This window comes from Cololabis saira, chromosome 14 (assembly GCF_033807715.1).
Source record: "Cololabis saira isolate AMF1-May2022 chromosome 14, fColSai1.1, whole genome shotgun sequence".
Lineage (NCBI taxonomy): Eukaryota > Metazoa > Chordata > Actinopteri > Beloniformes > Belonidae > Cololabis > Cololabis saira.
Genome location: NC_084600.1, coordinates 15,155,721 through 15,178,787, shown reverse-complemented (window position 1 = coordinate 15,178,787; position 23,067 = coordinate 15,155,721). Strand labels below are relative to the sequence as shown.

The following is a 23,067-nucleotide window of genomic DNA, read 5'->3' as shown; positions in this document are numbered from 1 at the left end:
TATCATGTTTTTACATGAACAAATCTCAATATCGGTCTTAAAAACCACACACCAGCCGGTTCTAGTGTCTATTGCTTTGGTTATGATCCAAACTTTAAAAAATTGTGGGTACTGGGGAAATAACAGTGATTCCTTATTTATTACAAAAGTCAAATGTTGACATGAACAGCTATGAATAATCAGATGTTTATACCGCCTGCAGTGAATATAAAGCCAAAGGCTCAGTTGTATTTCCACCAACCCACACTTCTGCAGCTTTGGAGGTTGTTCTATAATAATAATTAATTAATTTATTATTATTATTTTTATCATTACAAATGATACTATGTGATTATGATACTATGTGATTTCTTGCTTGTGTTGTTCTATCAGATGTAAGTCGCTTTGGATAAAACAGACTTCTAAATGACAGTAGTAAACTAGTGGGGAAACTGTGTTTATTATTTTGATACAATCTTAAATACATATTTTAAACATTTAAAACTGTTACATAAATAAGACAAAGTGCATGTGGTATATCGGCTTACATGCACGTCTACAGAGAGCAGAAGTCCGTTGAAGTTTTTCTGTTGAGAAAGAACTGAGTTGAGCAAGATGCTTCGCAGAAACACACAAACCAAGCGCAGCGCTATTTCATCACATAGTTCATAAATATTTAATCTATGGCCCCCGGCTTTGGTCCGCCTGGTCCTGTCTCGGACCGGGTCATTAACGATATTCCTCAGTACCACAGTAACCAGTCATGTGACCTCTTCACGTCTGTACTGCAGAGATCCAAACAGTTTTGTTTCATTTGAACAAAAACAGCAGCATCTGATGCAGCTCATCATTCTGAAGTCAAAAGTGCAAATTATTTCCTCGTCTGTGCACGAGGCAGCGAGACAAAGGGGCAGCGGAAAGCTCGTCTTAAGTGCACGAGAGGTCAAGACTCTTTGGATCGCTTGATCAGGCAACCGGCACAAACAAACAAATGTAAAAGGGTTAAGAGGAACAACTGTTATAATTGTTAGAAACTGAACCTGGATTTTAGTTTTTGTTTAAATCAAAAACACAATTTTTCCATTATTTCATCCCAGAGGTGAATTGCAGACATTTCCACACTCGGCATCTCTGGTGCACGTGGTGTTCTTGCTCTGAAGAGTGTTTTTCACACATTTATTTCTGTGAGAGAGAGAGAAAGAAGTGCCGCTAATGCCTACAGGAAGTTACATCAACATAAACGACGACCGTTATAATATCTGAGCTCGTTCAAGTATATAAAAATAGGAACGTTTCCTATTTCAAAGCAAAACTTCCAGTGGCACCTGGTTGGCATCATTTTCCAACGAAAGAAGAACCACTCCAGCGTGTGAGAGTGTACCAAATACTGTCAACCCTTCTCCCTTTTAATGGTGTGTGGTCGGGTTTGTACTTACTTCTAAGTAACAGGAGTATAAGACTTTGCATATATAATAAGTGGTGGAACATGAACAGGACTCGTGCACGCTCAGAGGTCAGTGTATGTGACTGGGGTGACGCCGTGCGTCAAGAGCGTCGGCCCTAAACCGCTGGTCACCGCTTCCAGCTGAGCCAAGTAGCGCTGTGCTTGGCTCTGGTGGGCGGGAGGCTGCGGCAGGGACAGGAAGCGCACGGTGGCCTGCGAGCTGTGCTCCATCAGCATGCGGTTCACGGCGGACAGGAACTCCTCGGACAGAGCCGGCGACGGCTCCGCGGCGCGCTCTCCCTCCGGCAGGCTGTGGTGCTGCACCACCGAGTCCCACGCCACGATCTTTATGGACGCCCTGATCCGCAGCTTCCTCAGCAGCTCCCGAAACGTCTCCTCGTTGATCACCCAGCCCTGGTCGCAGGACGCCGTCTCCACGTTCAGGAAGATCCTCATCCTGGCGTAGCGCCAGCGGCTGGACATGTTGAGCACGCAGGCCATCTGCAGCAGGAAGAGGCTGCACACGTCCTGGTAGTCCCGGCAGCCCGGCTGCAGCAGGTTCAGCGGCCACACGTCTATGATCCTCTCAGATCCGTCCTCTTTGCTCCCCTTCCCTTCCCCCTGCAGCTGGAAGAAGTACCGGCCCAGGCACACGTTTTTATTCATTTTGATGGCGTCAGAAATGATGCCTACGTACTCCTCCGGCGACAGCCACCGGGGGCTCTCCACGTGCCGGACGGGGGGGAAGTGGGCCTGCAACGACGGCAGGTCAACCCCAAAGTTATAATCTTCCCCGCCTTTCCCCACCGATGACTGGCAGAAGGCCGAGTCCTGCAGGAAGAAGTCGTCAGGGGTGCTGCTGTCGTAGAAACCCAAAATCAGCGTGTTGGGCTTCATGCCGCCTGGAGGAGAGAGTGCACGAGGTTCACTGTACGATACCATAATATGTGCTGAATGTGGGAGAAATTAAGGAAAAAATAAGTGGGGTTTACCGAGTCCCGTGATGCGCAGCAGATGCTGGGTTCCTTGTCTCACCGTAGGAGACAGCGTCAGGTCCACAAACGCTTTCACCCCCAGTTTATCGACCAGGCTCAGCCAGAAGTTGTACTGCTGCTGGACCGGGTCCGACGGGAGCGTGTCTGCAACACGGGAAAGGGAGGGAATGGATGCACAAATCTGATCAACAGCACACTGAAGGGACGGCTTCGGTTCATAGATGCAAACGTTCATTTAAAATTCTCCAAATTAAATGGAAATGACTCTTTTTTTTTTTTTAAATATTTTTATCCCGGTTTTTTTCCCATTTTTTTTACCACCGTGCTCCTACCTACTGACAGTCCTGGGCATTGCCATCCTCTACCAACCCCGGGAGGGCCCTGCACTGAGCTCAGGTCTCCTCCTTAACCTGAGGAGTGAGCAGGCCGCATCTTTTCACCAGACAGGGTGGGGCTTCTCCGGCCGAACGTAGCGCGTGGAAGGATCACGTTATTCCGGCCGGATCCTCCCCACCCCATCTGGCGCCCCGGTTGGCCAGAGGGGGCATGTATAGCCCAGGACTGTGTGCATGTTTTTGTGAGGGTAGCTCACACTAGCTACCCAGGGGAACACGGGGAGAACATGCAAACTCCACACAGAAAGATCCTTTCGCCAACCCCACCCATGGTGTGGGCACTGAAGTCATGGGGGAACTAACACGCACTTCAGCACCCACAGCGTCCCCCGGCGGGAATCGAACCCAGGACCTTCTTGCTGTGAGACCGCTGCACTACCAGCTGCGCCACCGTGCCCCCTAAATGGAAATGACTCTGAGCTAAAATGTTAACTGGACTCATTCACCAGTTCATCTATGGTCCTACCTTCACCTCACTTATTATTATTATTCTCAAGGAGTCATTTAAATTCTGCCAGACTGATTTACAGGACATTGTGTTTCTAAAAGTCATCATTCCTTTGTCGTTTTATTTTGTATATTTTTTGTACAACAGATAACTGATTCTGCAAAATTACACCCAGAACTCCTTTCAGCTTTATGTCACAGACTATATTATGTTGATGTAAATGTTTTTTTCATGTGATATCTACACTTACTGAAAGCTTTACCCCAATTAAGTTAAAATACAATGAAACTGTGCTATTACAAACTTTTCTTCTAACAAACGTTTTCCTTTTTTTAAGGGCAGAAGGAGAATATTTCTGCTGGTATCTAACTCGTTTCACATCAGGTTGTGGTAGAACTGGACCACATTACATTTAAAAGAGTAATAAAGGTCAACCACAACAACACACATGAATAAAAACTGAACTCATTCAGTCCAGCTAAGATCCAAGCTTGCACATGCAAACAGTTGCGTGACCCAACTGAAACATTCAATTTCAGTCTACGTCAACATTGTAATTTTTTTTTTTCTTCATATTTTATTTTGCACTCGTTTATGTGTAATTCTCCCTACTTCTGTTCATTTTGCTGGAATTTTATATTTATTTTTGTTACATACAGTATATATATATATATATATATATATATATATATATATATATATATATATATATATATATATATATTGGAGCACTTGTCTGATGTTCTTTGTATATAATTTCTTCTCAATAAAAAAAAAAACACGAAAAAAGAACAAAAACTTCAGCATTGTAATGCCCCATTACGGCCACCAGGGGGCACATGGATAGATTGTAAATAACACCATGTGCATGTTTCTTGAACTTTGGATAGTACTTTCATATGCAAATAAATAATGAGGTAATATTTAGTCATTTTTAGGGCTGTGGCTACAATAATACATAAAACATGTACTATGAATAACACAGGATCAGCGGGAGGGAGGTGAAAGGTCACAAGGAGTTCAACTATAACGTCACTCATTTGCAGTACAGCCTCATCATTTCCTGCTTATTTCCTTTCAGTCTGAATATAGAGCAGGATCACATGCTCAGTTATTAGTGACATGACACACGTCCGAGAACATGACGAATCCCTAAGGTATGCTTCACCTTGCTGCCCAACCCTCAGAACGTCACGCAACAACAACACGAGTTCAGTCAAAACAGGAAACGGCTGCTCAAAGACACATATGCAAAATAAATGTAGAGCTGAAGCATCTGAAGTCTGAAAGAATCGAGTAATTTAACAATAGATTTAAAAGAGTAATTAACAATATTATTTCAGAAAGGCACAACTGAGCATTACCCAGATCTCCCAGCTGCACGTGACCCAGCACCAGCAGTCCGCCCTTCTTCAGCTGGTTCACGAACAGGATGAGCTGGCAGGAGGAGCGCGGGTTGGACACCATCAGCAGCACCTGGGGCCTCCAGAACTTCACGTGGTCTTTCCTCACGTCCAACATCAACAGATACTTCCGTACCTGCACCACAGGGGACACGAGGAAACAGCACGGGTCATAACTAGAGCACATGCAGGATGCAGGATGCATTATGCAGAGAATCAGTGTGGTTCCTCTGGATCTGACTTTGATTACCAACAGATGCAGAAGATATAGCGCCTCTGAACGTCCGTGCACAGGCGGTGGAGCAGGAACGCCGGGGGATGACTGTTGCACACTTGAGTACGAGTCATGGCTTAAAGGTTGACACCGAGTCGCTGCGTTTAGGTCGGTGCATCCTGAACCGGTGGGCTGGGTTGTGAACGGAGGGGATGCCAAAGCCCTTTTATTAGGTAACTAGGCGTCGCTGGGCTGATTCTTAAAGGGATTCTGCCCCCTAGTGGTCAGAACTACGCTGTAACCACGGAGGAGGAGCTGCTCTTGGACTGTTTTTTGCACAGTGATAAAAATAAAACTAATAATGGAGGCAAGACAGAAGTAAAGACGCTGCCTCATGTGGAGCTTTTATTATTTTATTATGATGTTCATGATTATGTTTTATTGCTTATGTGGGGGAGTGGGGGGGGGTTATATGTGTGCTGTGTGAATATTAATGTGAGGACGTGTGTGAAAATGGCCAAATGTGTGTTTTTAACCATGAGTGTGTGAGTTTTTCTATGTTAAATCTTGATTTTATTATGTAACGCACTTTACTATTGTATGAAAAGTGCTGAATAAATAAAGTTTGATTTGATTTATGTATGAAATATATTACAGGAGACGTATTTTATTACATCAACAACAGGTATTCACACATTTTTAACAATAAAAAGACTGCATGAATTATCTATATGTAGTTACATGTTTGTTCGTATTTGAATGTGACATTATTTAACAAACGACCTGCACATGTCGGTCCATTTTTACTAACTAAACTCAAAGTGACCGGTTAGTTTATAGTAAATGATTTTATTCGTCCTGCTTTTCCGTCCCACTAAAATCTAAAGCAGGAGTTTAAACATTTTAACGTACTTGAGCCAAATTCCAGTGAGTTTCACACAGCCGTGAGACAGGATTTCCATAAGAGCGAACAGACGTGTGAGCGGCCGGTGCAGGAACACACATGCACGTGGTGCAGTCACCTGATGGAAGATGAGGGCCTGGCTGATGTAGCCCCAGCTGCTGGTGGGGGAGCGGTAGTGTAGCAGCAGCAGCAGCAGCAGCAGCAGGACGATGCTGGCCGACGAGTACACGGGGTTGATGACGAACATCATGACCAGGCAGCTGAGGATCCCCAGGAGGCAGGTGTGCCAGGAGAAGAGCTGGAAGGTCGGTCTGCGGGGAACAAGAGCGAGACCACCACACCACTGAAGGACAAGGCTCATAAAACACTTGGCAATAACATTTACTGGTTATATCCGTATCTTTTTTTTAGCTTTTGTTGATTGAAAGGATGTAAAAGCTTCAACAGATGTTTACTTTCACAGCAGCAGTGAGCACATATTATTTTTCATCAATTTCATCTTCAGACTGAAAATTCAAGCACATTTAGTGACGTTCCCACTGGTGGTCCCATGATCATTAAGAGCTGGAGCCCAAACACATTTCTAGCAAATTATCCACCTGAATAATTTAATTAAACATTTGATTGACTAAAACGTCCACACTGATGATTCGTTTTCATTTTCTAAAGTCAAAGGTCAGTATTTGTTTTTTGGTTCCAAAGAAACTTCTGAATGATGATCAAATCTGTACAAACTTCATATTCTCACATGTGAGACCTTTGAACATTTTGCACTTTTGTTGGAACATCACAACATGATGGACAAACCAGCTGCAGATTATTTGTCGTGACATGTCTCATCGATTTTATGAAGATGTTTGCAGCTCTGTTCTGTAAATTTGACCACGTTTCCAACTGAAATTGCTGTTTTTGCAATCAGAAGTATGTTGCAACCCTCGTTGATAAGGCAGTTTGAACGTTGGCTTTCGTAATCGACAGACATCTCCCCGTCTCCGTCAGGAAAACTGGTTTCAGAGAAGCACATCGTTGCTGGTCTGGAACCAAGAACCACTAGTTTCATGACTATCGAGACCACCTCTGATCTCTCTGCAGATGCTCCGTTCTGTTTGTTTAATAGATAATAGCAGAGCGGAGTATTACTGCTTCTGTTCTGCGTTTGCAGAAAGCGTTCGCTCCTGCATTCGAGAAGACCACACTAGGAGTCCAACTCCAGAATCCCTGGTGGGAGAGAGCTAAATTACAAGTGAGTAGTTCCTCATCCTGTGCCAGACTTAACTTAATACAATTCAAAGTGCTGCATAAAATGCATTGCAGCAAAACAAAACTAGCCAAGATTTAGCCCATCATTTCTGGTCGTGCTCGAAGTTCACAGGGTTCTGAAAGAGCTTTTTCAAGATCTCTGAGGTTCTAGGTAGACTTGTAGTCGAGACGCCTAAACCGAGACCGAGACATTACCGAGACCAGAAAGTATCAAGACCAAGACCAAGACTAGTTCAGCTCAAGACTGAGACCAAAACAAACCTAGTAATTTCCTGATCCTGCGTGATTGTATTCCATCATCCTGGTTCAGCTAGTTTCCATATGAGCTTGTTTTCAACTGCAGCACAATAACACAGAGAAGTGGATGATGATGTTGAACTCACTATAAATGTTTTCATCCATCAGCTGAGATCAGATATGTGTGGCAAATGCACTACCGCTATTTCTACACTATTGGAGGATTGACTCCAGTGCTTTTAAGGATTGACACGACTACTAACTAGTCTCAAAGTCCTCTAGCAGAATAACCAGCCTCCAACACCCCCCTCCACCTCAGAAAAGGAATGAATAGTAAATGTTACTGATTTAAATTGGACTTAATTTGGAGATGAAACCTGAATTTTAGATATTAAAGATACAATTATCAACTTGAAATAGTATAGTAATCAGATTACACCGTATATCAGCATCACTGAAATGGACCTGAAGCTTAATCAATCACAACGTCTACGTCACAACATCTAAATATTATTCATATATTTATTCAAACAAGGCCGTTATAAACACAAAACTGTAATAAAATACAGACACACATGCAGATGCACCAAATAATTAAATCAAATGCAAAATACAAATAGTTTACAAAACTGTACATTAACAAGAGGAAGAACTGCTGATCACCAGATTCTGTCACCTTGGTGCAACGACATCTCAGTTATCCAAGTCCGAGACCTGGCGAGACCGTGACGAAACCAAAACCACAAAAAAGTGGTCTTGAGACCAAGACCGGTCTTGAGAACTACAAGTTTAGTTCTCAGTGTAACCATCACTCCCTGTCTGCTCATTGGAGTTTCCTCAAATCGTTCACAATTCAGTAAGCATACATTAAATGTTTTAGCATTCGCCTCTCTGATTGTCCACAGGCACATCCTTCTACACTGGAAGTTGCCTAAAGCCCCCAGCAGAACAATCTTGGCAGGCCGACCTAATGTCATTCCTTAAATTAGAAAAAAAAAAAAAAAAATCAAATTTTCAATCCAAGGGTCAACTGAGAAATCCTATACTACATGCCAGCCTCTAATATAACTACAACCCATACGGTGTAGGAGGGAATAACACTGTCTGATTTTCTGTCCAGCTCTGCATCATATAACATCAACATGACTGGACAAACATAAGGTGGTTGGTGAGATTTTATGTTTGCCAAAGGAAGACCCACTGGGGTAGGATTAGGATACAACAATTCAAATTCATAAACTCAAAACGAGGTACAAAAAGAGGAACGTGGTGCAAATGAAAAAATGCGCAGAACAGCTGACTGAACCACAGTGTTTACGTCCATGGTTTAAACATACAGCGGGAACGGTAATGTGATATAATGTGGTTTATATCACTGTACAACGCTGTACATTACGAGACGTTTCTTTATTATATTTTAACGTTACAGTCAGCTTTTCGGTCTCTCTCTACATCCCGTGTGTCTGTCCATTGAGCTGTTACGCTGAGAGCGCCCCCTGCAGGTTTGGTAACTGGTTAGGAAGTGTTTTTCTTTTGAAGATGGTTTCTTGTTTTATATCGTTTTGTGCTTTGCATCGTTTCTCTATTTGCAGCGCGTTTGATGATGCTGCATTTGTCTTTGTTTTTTGCAGCACGTTTTTTCATTTGCACCACGTTCCTCTTTTTGTACCTCGTTTTGAGTTTGTGAATTTGAATCGTTTCTGTACTTGAATCCATTTTCCTTAACCAAGACGCATTAGGCCGTTGCAGTGCGTTTGGCCCTTGTCGGCCACCGTACTTTTCTACTTATTTGTTTATTTGAAAGAAAAAAATTCATGCATCTATTTGTAAAGGTCATGTAACATGATGTGATGTGTTTCAATAAACAGAATTTAAAAAAAGAAAAAAAAAGGCCAAACAAGGACAATAGAGGAAACCGGCGGTGACGCAGCAACATGACTAACGATGGCTGTCAAGTGTCTGGAAACATTATCCACAGAAGTTTCCCGAGTTGAAACCAGCAGCCAACGAGTGGCGCTTCCCCAGAAATGTCCCCCGATTTCTACGCCCCGCCGTAGCTCCAGCAGTGGCACCCACGAGCATTGTAAATCCCCCGGAGGCCTCGGGCACATTCCCATCAGCCTTCAGACAAGCTGCCGTCACACCTCGTTTAGGAAAAAACAAACCCTCAGTCATCTCCGCCCGCGTTGAGAAACTATCTGCTGACCTTCTTTCCCTCCCCGAGGTCATCCGGGGGCCAGTTCCTAGACACATCACCAACTTCCTCACACAAAGTTACTGTTCTGGTTTCAGAAGGAGCCACTGCACTGAAGCGGCCCCCGCCGTCTCGGAGCGGCGAGGGCAGTTAACTACACTCTCTCATCTACCTCCAGGCTCACCTGTTCACTGAACCACAGTGGCGACCTGCGGCCGCCCGAACGAGACACAAGTCCCTGACACTCGTGGTAAAAGTGACTTCAATCACAAGGGCTTCGGCCCTCGTCACTACAACATCAGCTGACCTGCCGTGGTAAAAGTGACTTCAATCACAAGGGCTTCGGCCCTCATCACAACAACATCAGCTGACCTGCCGTCTCTTCAAACAAGGAGATCTCAGGAGAAACCTTTCTCCCACATTGGTCCTCAATGGTGCCATAAGCCGAGCCGTCCTTGTCTATGTTGAAGAAGCTCTGGAAAACTGTCCTCTTCCAAGAGCATCCCCTTGTTGTGAACCGCATTCTCTCATCCACGTCCTGACCCACAAAACCCTAGCACAAAAACTGACTACCATAAAGTGTGGGATAATAAAAAGCATGCAACTCAGATATCTGAATCAGAATCAGCCAAGTTTGAACATGCCAGACAGGGAATTTGACTCCGGTTATTTCACTCACTGTACCCAGATTTAAATAATAATCCTATTAACATATATACAATTTAAAAAAAAGTGAAAGGTGCAGCAGTATTAGGTAGACATGGTTATTGAAAGGTGCATTGTTACAGCATATGATTGTGGTTATTATTATTATTATTATTATTATTGCACAGTGATTGATTATTCTGAGACTATGAGTGATGAGTTCATCAGAGCAACAGCTTGGGGGAAGAAACTGGAAGAAATATAAAGAATCTCAACCGATACACAAAACACACTGAATGTTAAGGAAAAACGGGAATTTGAACTAAATATTATAATTGAAGATAATCTGTGGGAAGAATTATGTGTGGACAGTCACAAGGGATTAAAAAGTCAATTATGGAAAGAGTTTAAATGGAAATTAAAAACTAGATATTTTAACACTCCTCTGAATATTTTTTTGTTTATTAAGACACCTTTGATTGAAATGTGTTGGAGGAATTCGGGATTATGCGCATATCTTTTGGGACTGTCCAATAATTTCCAATCCAATAAAGTGTTTTGGAAAAATGTCGAAGCAGAAATTAAAAATATTGTCAAAGTTAATTTTCCTCTGGATCCTACGGTGTACTTGTTGGGAGCTGTAAAAAAGGAAACATATAATGCCCAACAGAGATACATACTGCTGATTTTGTTACTGATTGACAAAAAATGATTAGTGTGAATTGGAAGGGCACTAAATCACCGACGATAATGCAGTGGAGCAGAGACTGAAGCAGGTTTATCATGGAACAGATGACCGCAAGGCTACAAATGAAAATGGAGACTTTTGACCAAAGATGGGGTGATGTTGTGTCGTATCTGGATACTGATGCAAATGGGTTGTTGTAAAAGAAGGGGAATTGTCGTCTAATAATTAATTTTGCAGTCTGTATTTATGTCAGCCTAGTAGGCACTTTTTGATTGTATGTGTGTAGGAGGAAAGGTTCTGTTATTTGTGAAAAAGGAAAAAATAAATCGTTTAAAAAAAAAAAAGGTGAGATAGTGAAATGTGTTGATACATACAAATATATTGGTAGTTATTGACAGTTTTCTGACATTTGAGGCAAATTGTGAGACTGTTTATAAAAAGGGTAACCAACATATTTTTTGCCTGAAAAAACTGCCATCTTTTCATATCCACAAAACACTGTTGACCCTTTTTTAATCGAGCTTTCATTGAATCGGTTTTATCCTTGTGCATGGTGTCTTGGTTTGGAAATTTGTCTCTTAGAAATAAGAAGAGTCTGAACCAAATAGTGAAGTGGTCCAGTAAGATAACGAGAGAGCAGCAGATGAATACAGACAGATACAAACATGTCTGGATCTATTTTAAAAGTCTCATCCACTACATGACCACTTCCTGCTACAACAGTCCGGATGCAGATACAGGTATATACCACAATGCAAAACCAACGTTGTAAACATAGTTTTATACCTGCTGCTATAACCCTCCTGAATAAACAGATATGGTTTTAGCCTTTTATGTTGTGATTATGGTTTATGTTCATGTTGTATGCATGCACTGATGGTTTCATGTGGCTGGACTTGCTAGACCACTTTATTGCAAAGCAAATTTACCTTCGGGTTCAATAAAGCTGAACTGAACTGAACCTTACCCCCACCTGAATGCAGCCTCACCTGCACTTACTCCTCAGTTTACAGTTTTATTGCGGCTTCACTGTGTTTGTCTTTAAATAAAAGCATCTACTAAATGTGATATGATGATTAAAGACGGGTGAAGAGAGGTACGAGATTAAAGCCTAACTTTAATCAGACTGTCCATCTCTCAAGGGCCACGATAATGTTAACTGTTAGCTTTTCAGCCAAAGAACATGCTTCATTTAGTGAAAGAAACTTCCCCTGCAAGACACAAGAAAGATTTGTATACAACCACGAGCAGGACAAGCTGCAGCGTCACACAGTAGAGAAGCTGCGATCGTTACAACACGGAGGGAAAGAGCGCTGCCAAGGAATATAATTACACCATCACACGCTGCTGAGAAATATGACGTCTTGTTTGTCTCTATTGATTTAGAAATACCGGGTGTAAGAATTAGTAGCAATTACCATGTCTGAACTGCTTTTTATTATCGCCAACAACTATAAAATACATATATTTTTGTTCTAAATGCAGCTTATTGATTGAACGCTGCAACTGGAAGAAAATCCACCAAAGTCAGATTTGTTTTAGTTTTATTTTGTTGATGAAAACTGACCTCAAACTGTTAAATCTGATAAACCATTTAAGACTTAAATATTTAATACAACGTAAGCCTCAGCCTGCCAACTGGTGCAGGACTTCAACGTGCAGGCAAAGCCGTGAGGGAGTTTCATAGGGATGTTACCTGAAATTCGGTGCAGACGCCCATTCCAGAGCCAGACAGGCCAGGTCCAGGGCGGCGTAGGCCAGCAGGTAGAAAACAGTCACCACAGCCGCCACGGCGTTGAGATGGCCTGCAAACACCACACACTGGACACAAACACCCCCCGGTGAGGACGCAGCTCCCGACTCTGACGTCACAAAGCTGCACTCTACAGGGACCCACCTGTCCAAGGCCCCAGGTGTACAGCACCGCCATCCACGGGTTCCCGGAGCTGGACGTGATGGTCGCCGGGGCCAGCGGCAAACCTGCGAGGAACGCACAAGTCTTTTAGGAAAGTTAAGTTTAGAGTTTATTTTACAAATAATTAAAAAAAAAACACAAATACAGATAATAATCAATTGAGGTTTGTAAAATGGGACTCCCCAGAAGCTACTGTAGCTTATGAATAGGGGCCCAGTCACACAGCAGAACAACTATAAATTACACATATAATACATATACATACAATATATAACCTTATAATCTAAATAAGAGAAAAAAAAAGAAAAAAAAACCCTGAGACCTCCTCAGATTTCCTAGATACAAATACATTCTTATAAAAATAATACATCAGGTATTGGTACATAAAAAATTTAATAAGAGACATAATTTAATAACAATTTTTGTTTTAGTCTTTTTTTTTAAATTGAGAGAGAAAGAAAGAAAGAAAGAAAGAAAGAAAGAAAGAAAGAAAGAAAGAAAGAAAGAAAGAAAGAAAGAAAGAAAGAAAGAAAGAAAGAAAGAAAGAAAGAAAGAAAGAAAGAAAGAAAGAAAGAAAGAAAGAAAGAAAGAAAGAAAGAAAGAAAGAAAGAAAGAAAGAAAGAAAGAAAGAAAGAAAGAAAGAAAGAAAGAAAGAAAGAAAGAAAGAAAGAAAGAAAGAAAATTACAAAAGGAAAAAAGAAAAGTCTGCCTTACCGAAGAGGCCGTCCAGGGCGAGAGCGTGGAGGATGCGGGACGCTCCGATCATCGCGCACATCGCTGCCGACAGAGAGGCGCAGTATATCCCGATGGTGACCAGCGGTGACCACAAGCTAATTCGCTGGAAGAACCCGTAATCCTGGATCAGCAAGGTCCTAGAAACACAGGTAAACAGGATTTATCACTAGTTTCAAGATGCTTCATTAAATAAAACGTGACCTGTAAGCGTTGTCAGACCTGTCGCAGGTGGCGCTGACCAAGATGAAGAGGAGGACGTAGACGGTGAAGGTGTAAAAGACGGCTACGATGGTGCCCTTGGGGATGGAGATGCTCGGCGTCTTCAGCTCACCTTCAGAGGTGTGCAGGAAAGGTACAACATCAGCGTGTTTATCTGAGCAGCTTTTCAAGCACATTTGCTATTATTTTGTATTTATAAATTCTCTTCTACTTTGTTTACAATGGTAAATGTATTGTTTAGTGATTATTATTGTCTCTTTTTTATGTTATTGATTTATTGTTCTGCTGTTTTATTTTATTTTATTTTTGTGTGCTTATGTTCGAATGAAAAGATATCAATCAATCCATTAATTCTTCCATCGAACAAAGAAAACTCACCATGGTCGCTGAAATAAGCTGAAACTGACAAAAGTAATAATGAAAACGAAAACCAGACGCTTCTAAAGTTGAGTTTCAACAGAATCATCAAAAACATAAATTAAACTGGCCCTAATCAATAGTATCTGCAACTGTTGAAACTTCTCCACCGGAGTACGTTGGCCCACTCTCGAGGGAACAAACCGCTCCAGGTGTCTCAGGTTGAAGGGTTTCTTCTCCAGGCTGCAGGTTTCAGCTCGTCCACCAGATGTTTGAGGATTTTAGATCAGGACTCGAGGAAGGACGCTGCAGAAAAGTCCCGTATTCTCTTCTCAGGCGTTCTTGTGTGTTTTCAGTTGTGTTTTGAGTCATTATCCTGTTTGAGGACAGATATCCAAGCATTACAGTACCTGCAACTGAGACCCGGTTCTCTGATGCTTGGCGGCACATTACGACCCAGGACACCCTGGCAGCCTTCAGATTTTATTTCACCAGCACAGATTTGAGACGACTCGCACCAGACGCGGCAAAGAAGCTCCAGAACATCGTTCAACGCCTCATTTTTGTATCTGTGAATGCAACTTGCCAAAAATACCTAGTTTTGTCTCCCAGAAACTTCGTGGTTTCTCACTTTTTCCTGACGTTTTTTTCCAACAGCGGCATCCTCCTCAGTCATCGGCTTTGGTCCAAACAGTGTTGGACGCTGTGATCTGACACCGATGGACCTTGGAGACCTTTGAGTTCACCTTGAATCTCTTTGGAAGTTGATCTGGGCTTATTGATCAGCATTTGTAATATAAATCTCTTCAGTTTGTCATCATTCTTCCTCTTGTTGCCACATCCAGGGACGTCAGCCGGTCCTCTGGACCCTGAACCTCTGTAGGAACATCCACCTGTGATGTTAAATAATTTATCCTGCCCAGTTTCATCATTATTATGAATTATGAATTATTATTATTATTATTATTATTATTATTTTTAATAATTCCGTTGAACCACAATTCAAAAGCAATGTCTGATTTTTATCATTTATTACCATTTTTGCCACTTTCAAGTTATATCCGTGTCCACTGTGGTTTTTTTCTGTCTTTAATGGAAGAAGAGGAACAAACGAATCACAGTGTGCAGCAGTTTCGTGTGACGCTTGAAACGGCACGGCTGCTTTCAAAATAAACCTCAATATTTCAAGCACTGAAGCTTATTAGACAAATAAATCTACTGTATTAAAGTTAAATGCTTTATTTTACCACAGAAGATGCAAAAAATGCTGTCTCCCATTAAAATAGCATTCATTGCTATTGGGGTGCTGGGTGGCACAGTGGATAAAGCAAGCGGCCGATATACTGAGGCTACCGTCCTCCTGCAGCGGTCGCAGGTTCGAGTCCCGGCCTGTGGCCTTTGTTGCACGTCATCCCCATTCTCTTTCTGTACCCCTTTCATGTCTACACTTTGAATAAAGGCCAATAGAGCCACAACATCTTTAAAAAAGAAAAAATTAAAATAGCATTCATTGAAATGGGTCTAATTAAAAGAATAAAAGGATGTAAATACTTAAAGGAGCATGAGGCTCCCTTTAAGAAATGAGACTCGTTAGCGCCACCCTTCGCCACGAAGGCCGTTGGGGGTACTGCAGCCAACAGAGAAGCCGGCACGGGAGAACGGGGAGAACGCATATGCAGCGTCATGTGACGTCACATCAGCAGGACAGCGCGGGAAATTCCGGCCCGGAATTGCAGCACATTTTGCAGCACACAGCCTGTTCAAGGCAACGGAGAGATACACTAGAGGGCTCATTCTTTTTGGTTTGGAACGCTTCATCTGACATTATTCCTAGAAAACTTAAAACGTATACAATTTTTTTTCATAAATCCTGCCTCAATCCTGCCTCATGCTCCTTTAAAGCCATGATTGCAAACCTGACATGTTGGCCCCAGCCATGATCCCGGTGCAGCTGGTGAACATGACGGCAAACACGGTGGAAAAGGACATGACAGTGTTGGTGCTGTAGTCCAACGAGTAACCAGCTGCAGAGACAAACAAAGAAAAGAGGAACAACGTCCAGATGTTTAACCAACGCTGCTAACTTTGTACCATCCTGCCCCTCGTGCACTTTCACAGCCCCACTCACAGCCCAGGTTGCTCCTCAGGGTCTGGGCGCTGAAGCCCGTGTAGCTGGCGTTGTAGCGCAGCGTCTGGTTGGCAGGCCCCGGGTGGGTGATGTTGAAGTCGCGGGGCTTGACGGCCACGGAGCTGATGAAGATGGACAGCAGCGACACGGTGACCACCAGCAGGATGACGAAGGCCGTGCGGGAGTAGATGTGAGCGCCCACCAGACAGACGAAGAGACACAGCAGCAGGATCACCGAGGCGTACAGGACCGTGTACCAGTAGCCTTGCGGGAGAACCCGCACCCCCTGGGACACGGACGACTCTGGGGGAGACGGGAAAGACAGGGACGATGAAGCGGCGGGTAACTTGGGAGGAGAAGTGCTGAAAAGACTCGAGAACAAACACTTGCCTGGATCTGCACCGAACATGTCCAGTATGGCCTCCACCAGGCCGAGCACATACTCCCCGCACGCAAACACTTTGGCCAGGAAGAACATCAGGCCGATGCTTCCTCCGAACTCAGGCCCCAAAGACCGGCTGATCATGTCTGGTTTCTCCTAGTTAAGCCTAATTTAATCAAACTTGAGTTATAATGCAGAAATCAGAATAATGCAGAAATATATATACAGAACATATATATACAGAAAAAATTTGAAAAAGGAGCAAATAGGTATAATTTAAAAGGAACAGAGATCTTTAAAAAAAACTAAATTCAGGACAAAATTAATGGAACGTTGTGTTTCTGTAAAGGTATCAGTTTGGACAATCTGGATACAGAAGCCAAAGAATGCAAATCAAACATTACATTTAAAAGAATAATGAAAGCCAGTTTGATGAAGAAATAGCATGATAATTGTTAAGTTAGGTGGATTTTCTTTTTTTTTCTCTCTCTTTTTAGCACCAGTCGTATTATTTTTCTTTGAATCAAAAAAGAATACGACTATCTGTGTTTGACGACAGCTATTTTGTGTTATTTTATAACTTTGTTGTAGTTTTGGTTTTGTCTTTTTTTGTTTGTTTGTTTTTTTTTTTTTTTAATTACGTTTAATGGAAAGTGGTTTTTTTTTATTTGCGTAATTTGTTCTTTTTATCATTACATTAATTGAAATTTGATTTCTTAGGAAAAAGGGACGGATAAAATAAGTTTAGTCTTCTTTCTGTTCCCTTTCATTCAAGGAAAGAGATTTGTTGTAATTATATTGAACTGTTTTGTTTTTCTTTTAATGAATGAAATAAAGAAATGATGATGATGATGATTTTATTATTAATTATTTTGTTTTATCTGCTGGTTGGTAAGGATACAGTAGGCCCCGCCTCCTTGAATGGCCCCATTGGTGGAAATGGCACAGATGGAGAGTATTGTGAGGGATATGATGGTGTAGGCCACCAGCACCATTAGAAGACCCTGCAGCAGTCCCGCATGACCGACCACGAAGCCTGCACGGGGCAGATCACGACGCTGTGACTCACTTCAGCACAATGACTCAGTTATCCTGTGAATGCATCACCCAGACATCCACGAGCCGGGCGGCCTCTGCTCGAGGCCCGCAGCACTCACCTGTCCTCAGGAACAGCACGATGCTGAACATGGACAGGATGGTCGGCACCATCACCCCGAAGAAGGTGTTGAGTTTGCGCGGGTCCGGGCTCGGCGGCGCAGAGTCGGGGTCCTGGGGGGGGTCTGACGTGGCTCCGCATTTCGTGGCGGTGGCAGTCAGACCACAGACTCCCGAGGTGATGAGAGGGGTGTGTTCGTTCAGCATGGCGCTCCAGGTCGACCTGCCTGCCCTGCGGAAAGGAAGAGATGCTCAGGACTGAACATGATCTCCGTCACCTCCTCCTGCTCATCTGCTCTGAGCTTCTGCATAAAACAGACCACTTTCCTTTATTAAGCCCTGCAGGCGACATTCACCCTCCCAGCTCGGTTTAGCAGTCTGTTCGATACCCATTAATGGTCCAACACCAGGCCTACTGCTGTGCTGCCTTTGATAGTCATTTCCTCTCAATGCAAAGATACAAGTCCATGATTCTGCAAGTGGGTCGTAATTATGGTCTGGAACATGGGATTTATGAAAAAAAAAGCCTTGCCGTGATGCAATAATTAAAAAATAATAACTATTTATACCCTGAAAATAGTGCAAAGACAGTGCATGAATCTTGAAATGCATAGGAGTTGCTGGGAGACTAAAATGTTGTGTAAAAAAACAACGACAAACTGGAATAAGAGTTTAACTCCTTGATGAACGTCAAGTCCAACTTAAACAGTCTTAGGTGATCCGATCAAGATCCTGTGAGGGGTTCAGGACTGCCTCTGAAAAGCACCATCAGCAGACGCAGCGCGTTGCTCCATCCAGTTATAAGTCTAGAAAAAGTTAGACGTTGACAAACCACATCCTGCAAACGTGACAGTGACATGGCTGTAGTGAGAAAGAGTCAAACTGTCACTGGACTTTCTGTGATCTGCAGAACCTAACATTTCCTCTTCTATGTGCGTTAAGCTGTTCTGTAAATCAGACTATTGGAGAATCAGTTCTACTTTAGTTGAATACTATAAACATAAGAACTTGCCGTTTTCTCAGCAAACGTGCTGATAAGGAGACCGCCTGCAGGGGACAGGATGGGCCCCGCCCTGTGTCGAGGCCATTTGGAGGTACTTTCTGAATTTTTTCAACATTTTTTTTCTCAATCTTGTAAAGACGCAAAAAACTGTTCTTTCCTCATTTTTTGTTCATGCTGTCTTCGGATCATCCTAAAAAAGGTCTCGGTCATGTGCACCAGCACCCCCGGCACTAGCAGCAGCACATGACCGGGGAAACTTATAGACAGATAAAGCTGCTGTCTGACCTTTTAGTAATTTGGGGGAGGTTTAAGTCTCACTGATGGGTGTTTTTTATTTAAGTTCAAAAGAAAACTGTGGATCAAACACTGAGAGGCCCCCAGAGAAAATGACAATCAAGCATGCACCTCCTGCTCACGCTGGAGGTTGGTATTTGCAGTCAGCTGATTCACAGCTGCCCGTTTGTTTTTACACGCAGCTCCAACCAAAGAGGAACCGCGGCAGTGAGGCCTCGCTGGGTGCAGGTGGTCTCGCAGGTCCGGCCTCGGAGGTCCGGCCTCGGTCGTCATCCTCAACACTACAGCTCTGGAGGAGCTCAGCTACAACTACACTAAGTTGAGATGAGAATCTGATTATTTGGTCGCATTTGAGATCAGCATTGATTTCTCAAGAAAACTAGTTTCTAAGATTGAACAATTTTTTTTTTAAAGTACAGTACCATGCAAAAGTCTTAGGCACCGCTAGTCTGAAGATTTAAAGACATTCATATTTGTGTTTAAGCCTCTTTGTTGTGATATAAACTAGGGATCAAAGATCTGATATCAGGATCAGATATCAGTCCTGATATCGATGAAATATCTGCACCGATTATTGTCAAACGAAACCACTTCACTTTAACTTTACTGTGTTTGTTTGTTTACCTCTGCTGGACAGACTAAATGTTTGCTCTTTCTAACAAACTACAGTTCATTGCACAACATCTCTGTTATTTTGTTACATTTCATCTCAGGAAGTTATTTTTAAGGTTTAGTTTAAAAACAAGCATTGAAGGATTCATTAATTCAGATCAGGATCAGGTATTGACCGATAAGCAGATGCCAGTTATACTATTACACACATACTTCAAATCAGCTTTGCTCACCAGGAAGTATATGTTGGAAAAAGTGGATCCGTGCACATCTAACAGCAACTGTCCAGCACAGAGGTGTGTGTGTGTGTGTGTGGGGGGCAGTTTGGGTTTGTTTTGCAGCTACTGGGACACTTTAAGGTCATTGACTCAATCACGACCTTGTCTGTTCATGTCATTCCAGTAAAACACTGGGGTGCCAAGACTTTTAAGCAGAAGAGGCACAGTAAAGGCTGATTTATGGTTCCGCGTTACACCAACGCAGAGCCTACGGCGTAGGGTACGCGGCGATTTAACGCAGAACCATAATTCAGCCTTAAATAGTCAATTTGCCAGAGCCCAAAATTTCACTGGTCAGTACCACTCAAGGTGACAAAACTTACTTATGATTTTTGAAAAGATCCATGTCTATAGATGATATTTTGGTATGATAACCCTTTCTGAGTGGCAGCTATATCATAGTTATCAGCTCATGAAGTTCAGAAAACTACATTTTAGATGCTGGTGCAAATCCTGGTTTAGACTCATGTACAGGATATCTGTCAATGTTTCACAATATTGTCTTTGGTATCATTTTAAGCATTCATTCAAGCTAAGATGTGAATCTTTCTGACCAACATAGAGGTCACTGCAGCTCTTTAAACTATAAACAACACACTTTTTACACAATTTTCGCCTTAATGATATACTATCTTTTAGCCCTGTGTCATCTAGGAACAACAGAGACACAAAATACAAAAACTGGAATACTCACAGGACAATAAGGATTCAGGAAATGCATAATATACCCCTACTATATCATTGTTACAGGTCATTGTGAGCCTTAAACTAGAAGAGCATCATTAGGCTCCTATGAAACTATAACAGCCACTAGGCTGATGTCACAAACTGGTCTTTTTAACAGCTTGTGCTTTTTATTATTTTACTTCTTTTCTTATTCTTACCTATTTGTTATTATGTCTTGCCGCTTTTAATGTCAATGTAAAGCACTTTGAATTACCTTGTGTTGAATTGTGCTATATAAATAAATTTGCCTTGCCTTGCCTTATCATGCAAATACAGGACATAAAAGGACACCACAATGAGAAGAGGAACCAGCTTAGTTTTATAAACAAGCATCTAAAATATAATTTTCTGAAGGGGGTGGGTAACTAAACTTCATGAGCTGATAACTATGATACAGCTGCCACTCAGGAAACCAAAATATAATCTACAGACATGGATCTTTTCAAAAATTATAAGCAAGTTTGTCACCTTGAGTGGTACTGATATCTGGAATGGCCCATAGACTATAAAGTGGGACGAGCTTAGATCCCATCCGGGCCTGAGACCTGCTCATATTCACAGCAGGGAAGTTGTGGTTGGTGTGCCGGTGTGTCCAGTTCCTGTATGTGATGGAGCTGGACGTGTGTGTGAGGTCATGTCCTGGAGGAGACGCTCCGTGACGCACCGAGCCCGTGATGCTGCCCACGGCCACGCACATGCACCAGGACAGGTGGGGCATGCATGGCAGGCTGGCGTGTTTGCGTGTTTTCAGGTGCGCAGATGTAAAAGTGTGGCCTCTCCCACTGAGGGGAGGGAAGTTGCCGCGCAGTTTGGGTCAAAATACAACAACACAGCTGTCAAGTGTGACTGAACTGAACTCAACATCCAGGATGTTAGTAAACAAGACGACTTTACCTCACTGAAGCTCAGATTAGCCCACTTCCTGCTTCACAGAGCGCTTATTTCTTTGGTGGGTCCCCTCCTGCAGCTGGAGCGCGTCCCGGAGCGGACGCGCAGAAATGACTGCAGCACGCCGGTGGACCGGGCTGCCAGGGAGGAGCCGGGGGGAGCCGGGGGGAGCTGCTGGGATGCTGTCCGGGAGGTCTGCTGTCCAATGACCACACATCAGAACTGGCCCGCCTCGGTTCCACGGTTATTTGTTCAAAAGTGTCACGGGAGCGCAGAAACGAGCCATGTGACGTAGGAAAGGGGGCGTGGAAATGACCCCGGTGGACTGCTGTTGGCCCGAGATAACCACGCCCCCTTCCATGGGCGGGGCTAACGCCCTCTCATCTCATCCACTCATTAATAACATGACATGTGTGTTTAAAGGTATAACTGTCTGCTTTAGATGTTAATGTGCCTTTTAATAGGAATTACATTCGATGAAGGAGGGATACATGCAGAAGGCTGTGAAGGGAGCATGGGCTGTAATACCTGGTGATCCCACCAGGGGTCACTGTCTGACAACACGGAACACGGAAGAGCTCAGATGAAAAGATTATTGACAATCAAATAGACTATATATATATATATATATATATATATATATATATATATATATATATATATATATATATATATATATATATATATTTGTGTATATATGTCTATATGTATATATGTATACACACACATATATATATATATATATATATATATATATATATATATATATATATATATATATATATATATATATATATATATATATATATATATATATATATATATATATACACACAGACATATACAGTACAGACCAAAAGTTTGGACACACTTCCCCATTTGTTTGAATGAGAAGATGTACTTTTGGTCTGTACTGTGTATATGTGTGTGTGTCTGTATATATATATATATATATATATATATATATATATATATATATATATATATATATATATATATATATATATATATATATATATATATATATATATATATATATATATATATATATACATGTATATATATCCATACATGTGCTTAAAAAAACTTGAAATGCCATGAAATATGACAGATGTCAGACTGCTTTTCCTTTTATGACCGATTTAAAAATATCTATCACATGTGACCTGGAGGGTTCATATTGTCACATTGCCCTTAGTTGTGGTAACAGAAATTATTGATTGTGCCAACACATTTGACACTAAAATGTCAGATAAGCACAGAGATGTCATTCATTGACTCCAGCAGACAAAGGCTAAATATAACACATTTGGATGCAAAACTATTTTCTCTCATACAAAAAAATATGAAGAAACATCCAAATTAAGACTAGCCTAGAGCGTTGGGTTCCAGCTGTTCTGGTTTCAGCTCTGGCATAGCTCCTCCCAGTTGTTGTTTCAGTTGCAACACTTGGAATGAGGATGTTAGGACATATTTGATAAGAAAAAATATAGATTAATATCATTTAGCATCATGGGTTTGCAGAACCTAAGCCAGCCGAGCTGAAATAGGCTTTAAAAGTACTCCTGA

At 42.3% G+C, this 23,067-nt stretch overlaps 1 protein-coding gene across 3 annotated transcripts; it reads right to left on the bottom strand.

Annotated features, from left to right (window-relative positions):
• Window positions 1-428: 428 nt before the first annotated feature.
• slc12a9 (solute carrier family 12 member 9) lies at window positions 429-21,779 on the bottom strand. 3 transcript variants are annotated; one of them, XM_061739868.1, is made up of 14 exons: window positions 21,505-21,777; window positions 17,700-17,929; window positions 17,444-17,578; window positions 16,551-16,688; window positions 16,161-16,463; window positions 15,949-16,056; window positions 13,676-13,787; window positions 13,436-13,593; window positions 12,704-12,786; window positions 12,503-12,627; window positions 5,901-6,093; window positions 4,626-4,800; window positions 2,416-2,562; window positions 429-2,325 (listed from the first exon to the last, which is right to left on the bottom strand). In XM_061739868.1, exons 2-14 carry the CDS (start codon window positions 17,902-17,904, stop codon window positions 1,487-1,489), a joined length of 2,721 nt encoding a protein of 906 aa, XP_061595852.1. In that variant the 5' UTR covers window positions 17,905-17,929; window positions 21,505-21,777; the 3' UTR covers window positions 429-1,486. The 3 variants fall into 3 exon arrangements, with proteins under 3 accessions (XP_061595852.1, XP_061595851.1, XP_061595850.1); XM_061739867.1 differs by having other exon boundaries at window positions 16,161-16,688; window positions 17,700-17,924; window positions 21,505-21,779; XM_061739866.1 differs by having other exon boundaries at window positions 16,161-16,688; window positions 21,505-21,778.
• Window positions 21,780-23,067: the final 1,288 nt, after the last annotated feature.

Coding starts and splice junctions, on each gene's coding strand:
- slc12a9 (XM_061739867.1), bottom strand. CDS start 17,904: ATGCTGAACGAACACACCCCTCTCATCACCTCGGGAGTCTGTGGTCTG. Junction 13,788..15,948: donor GGCTGGGGCCAACATGTCAG/GTTTGCAATCAT, acceptor ACACCTCTGAAG/GTGAGCTGAAGACGCCGAGC. Junction 13,594..13,675: donor GTCAGCGCCACCTGCGACAG/GTCTGACAACGC, acceptor CTGTGTTTCTAG/GACCTTGCTGATCCAGGATT.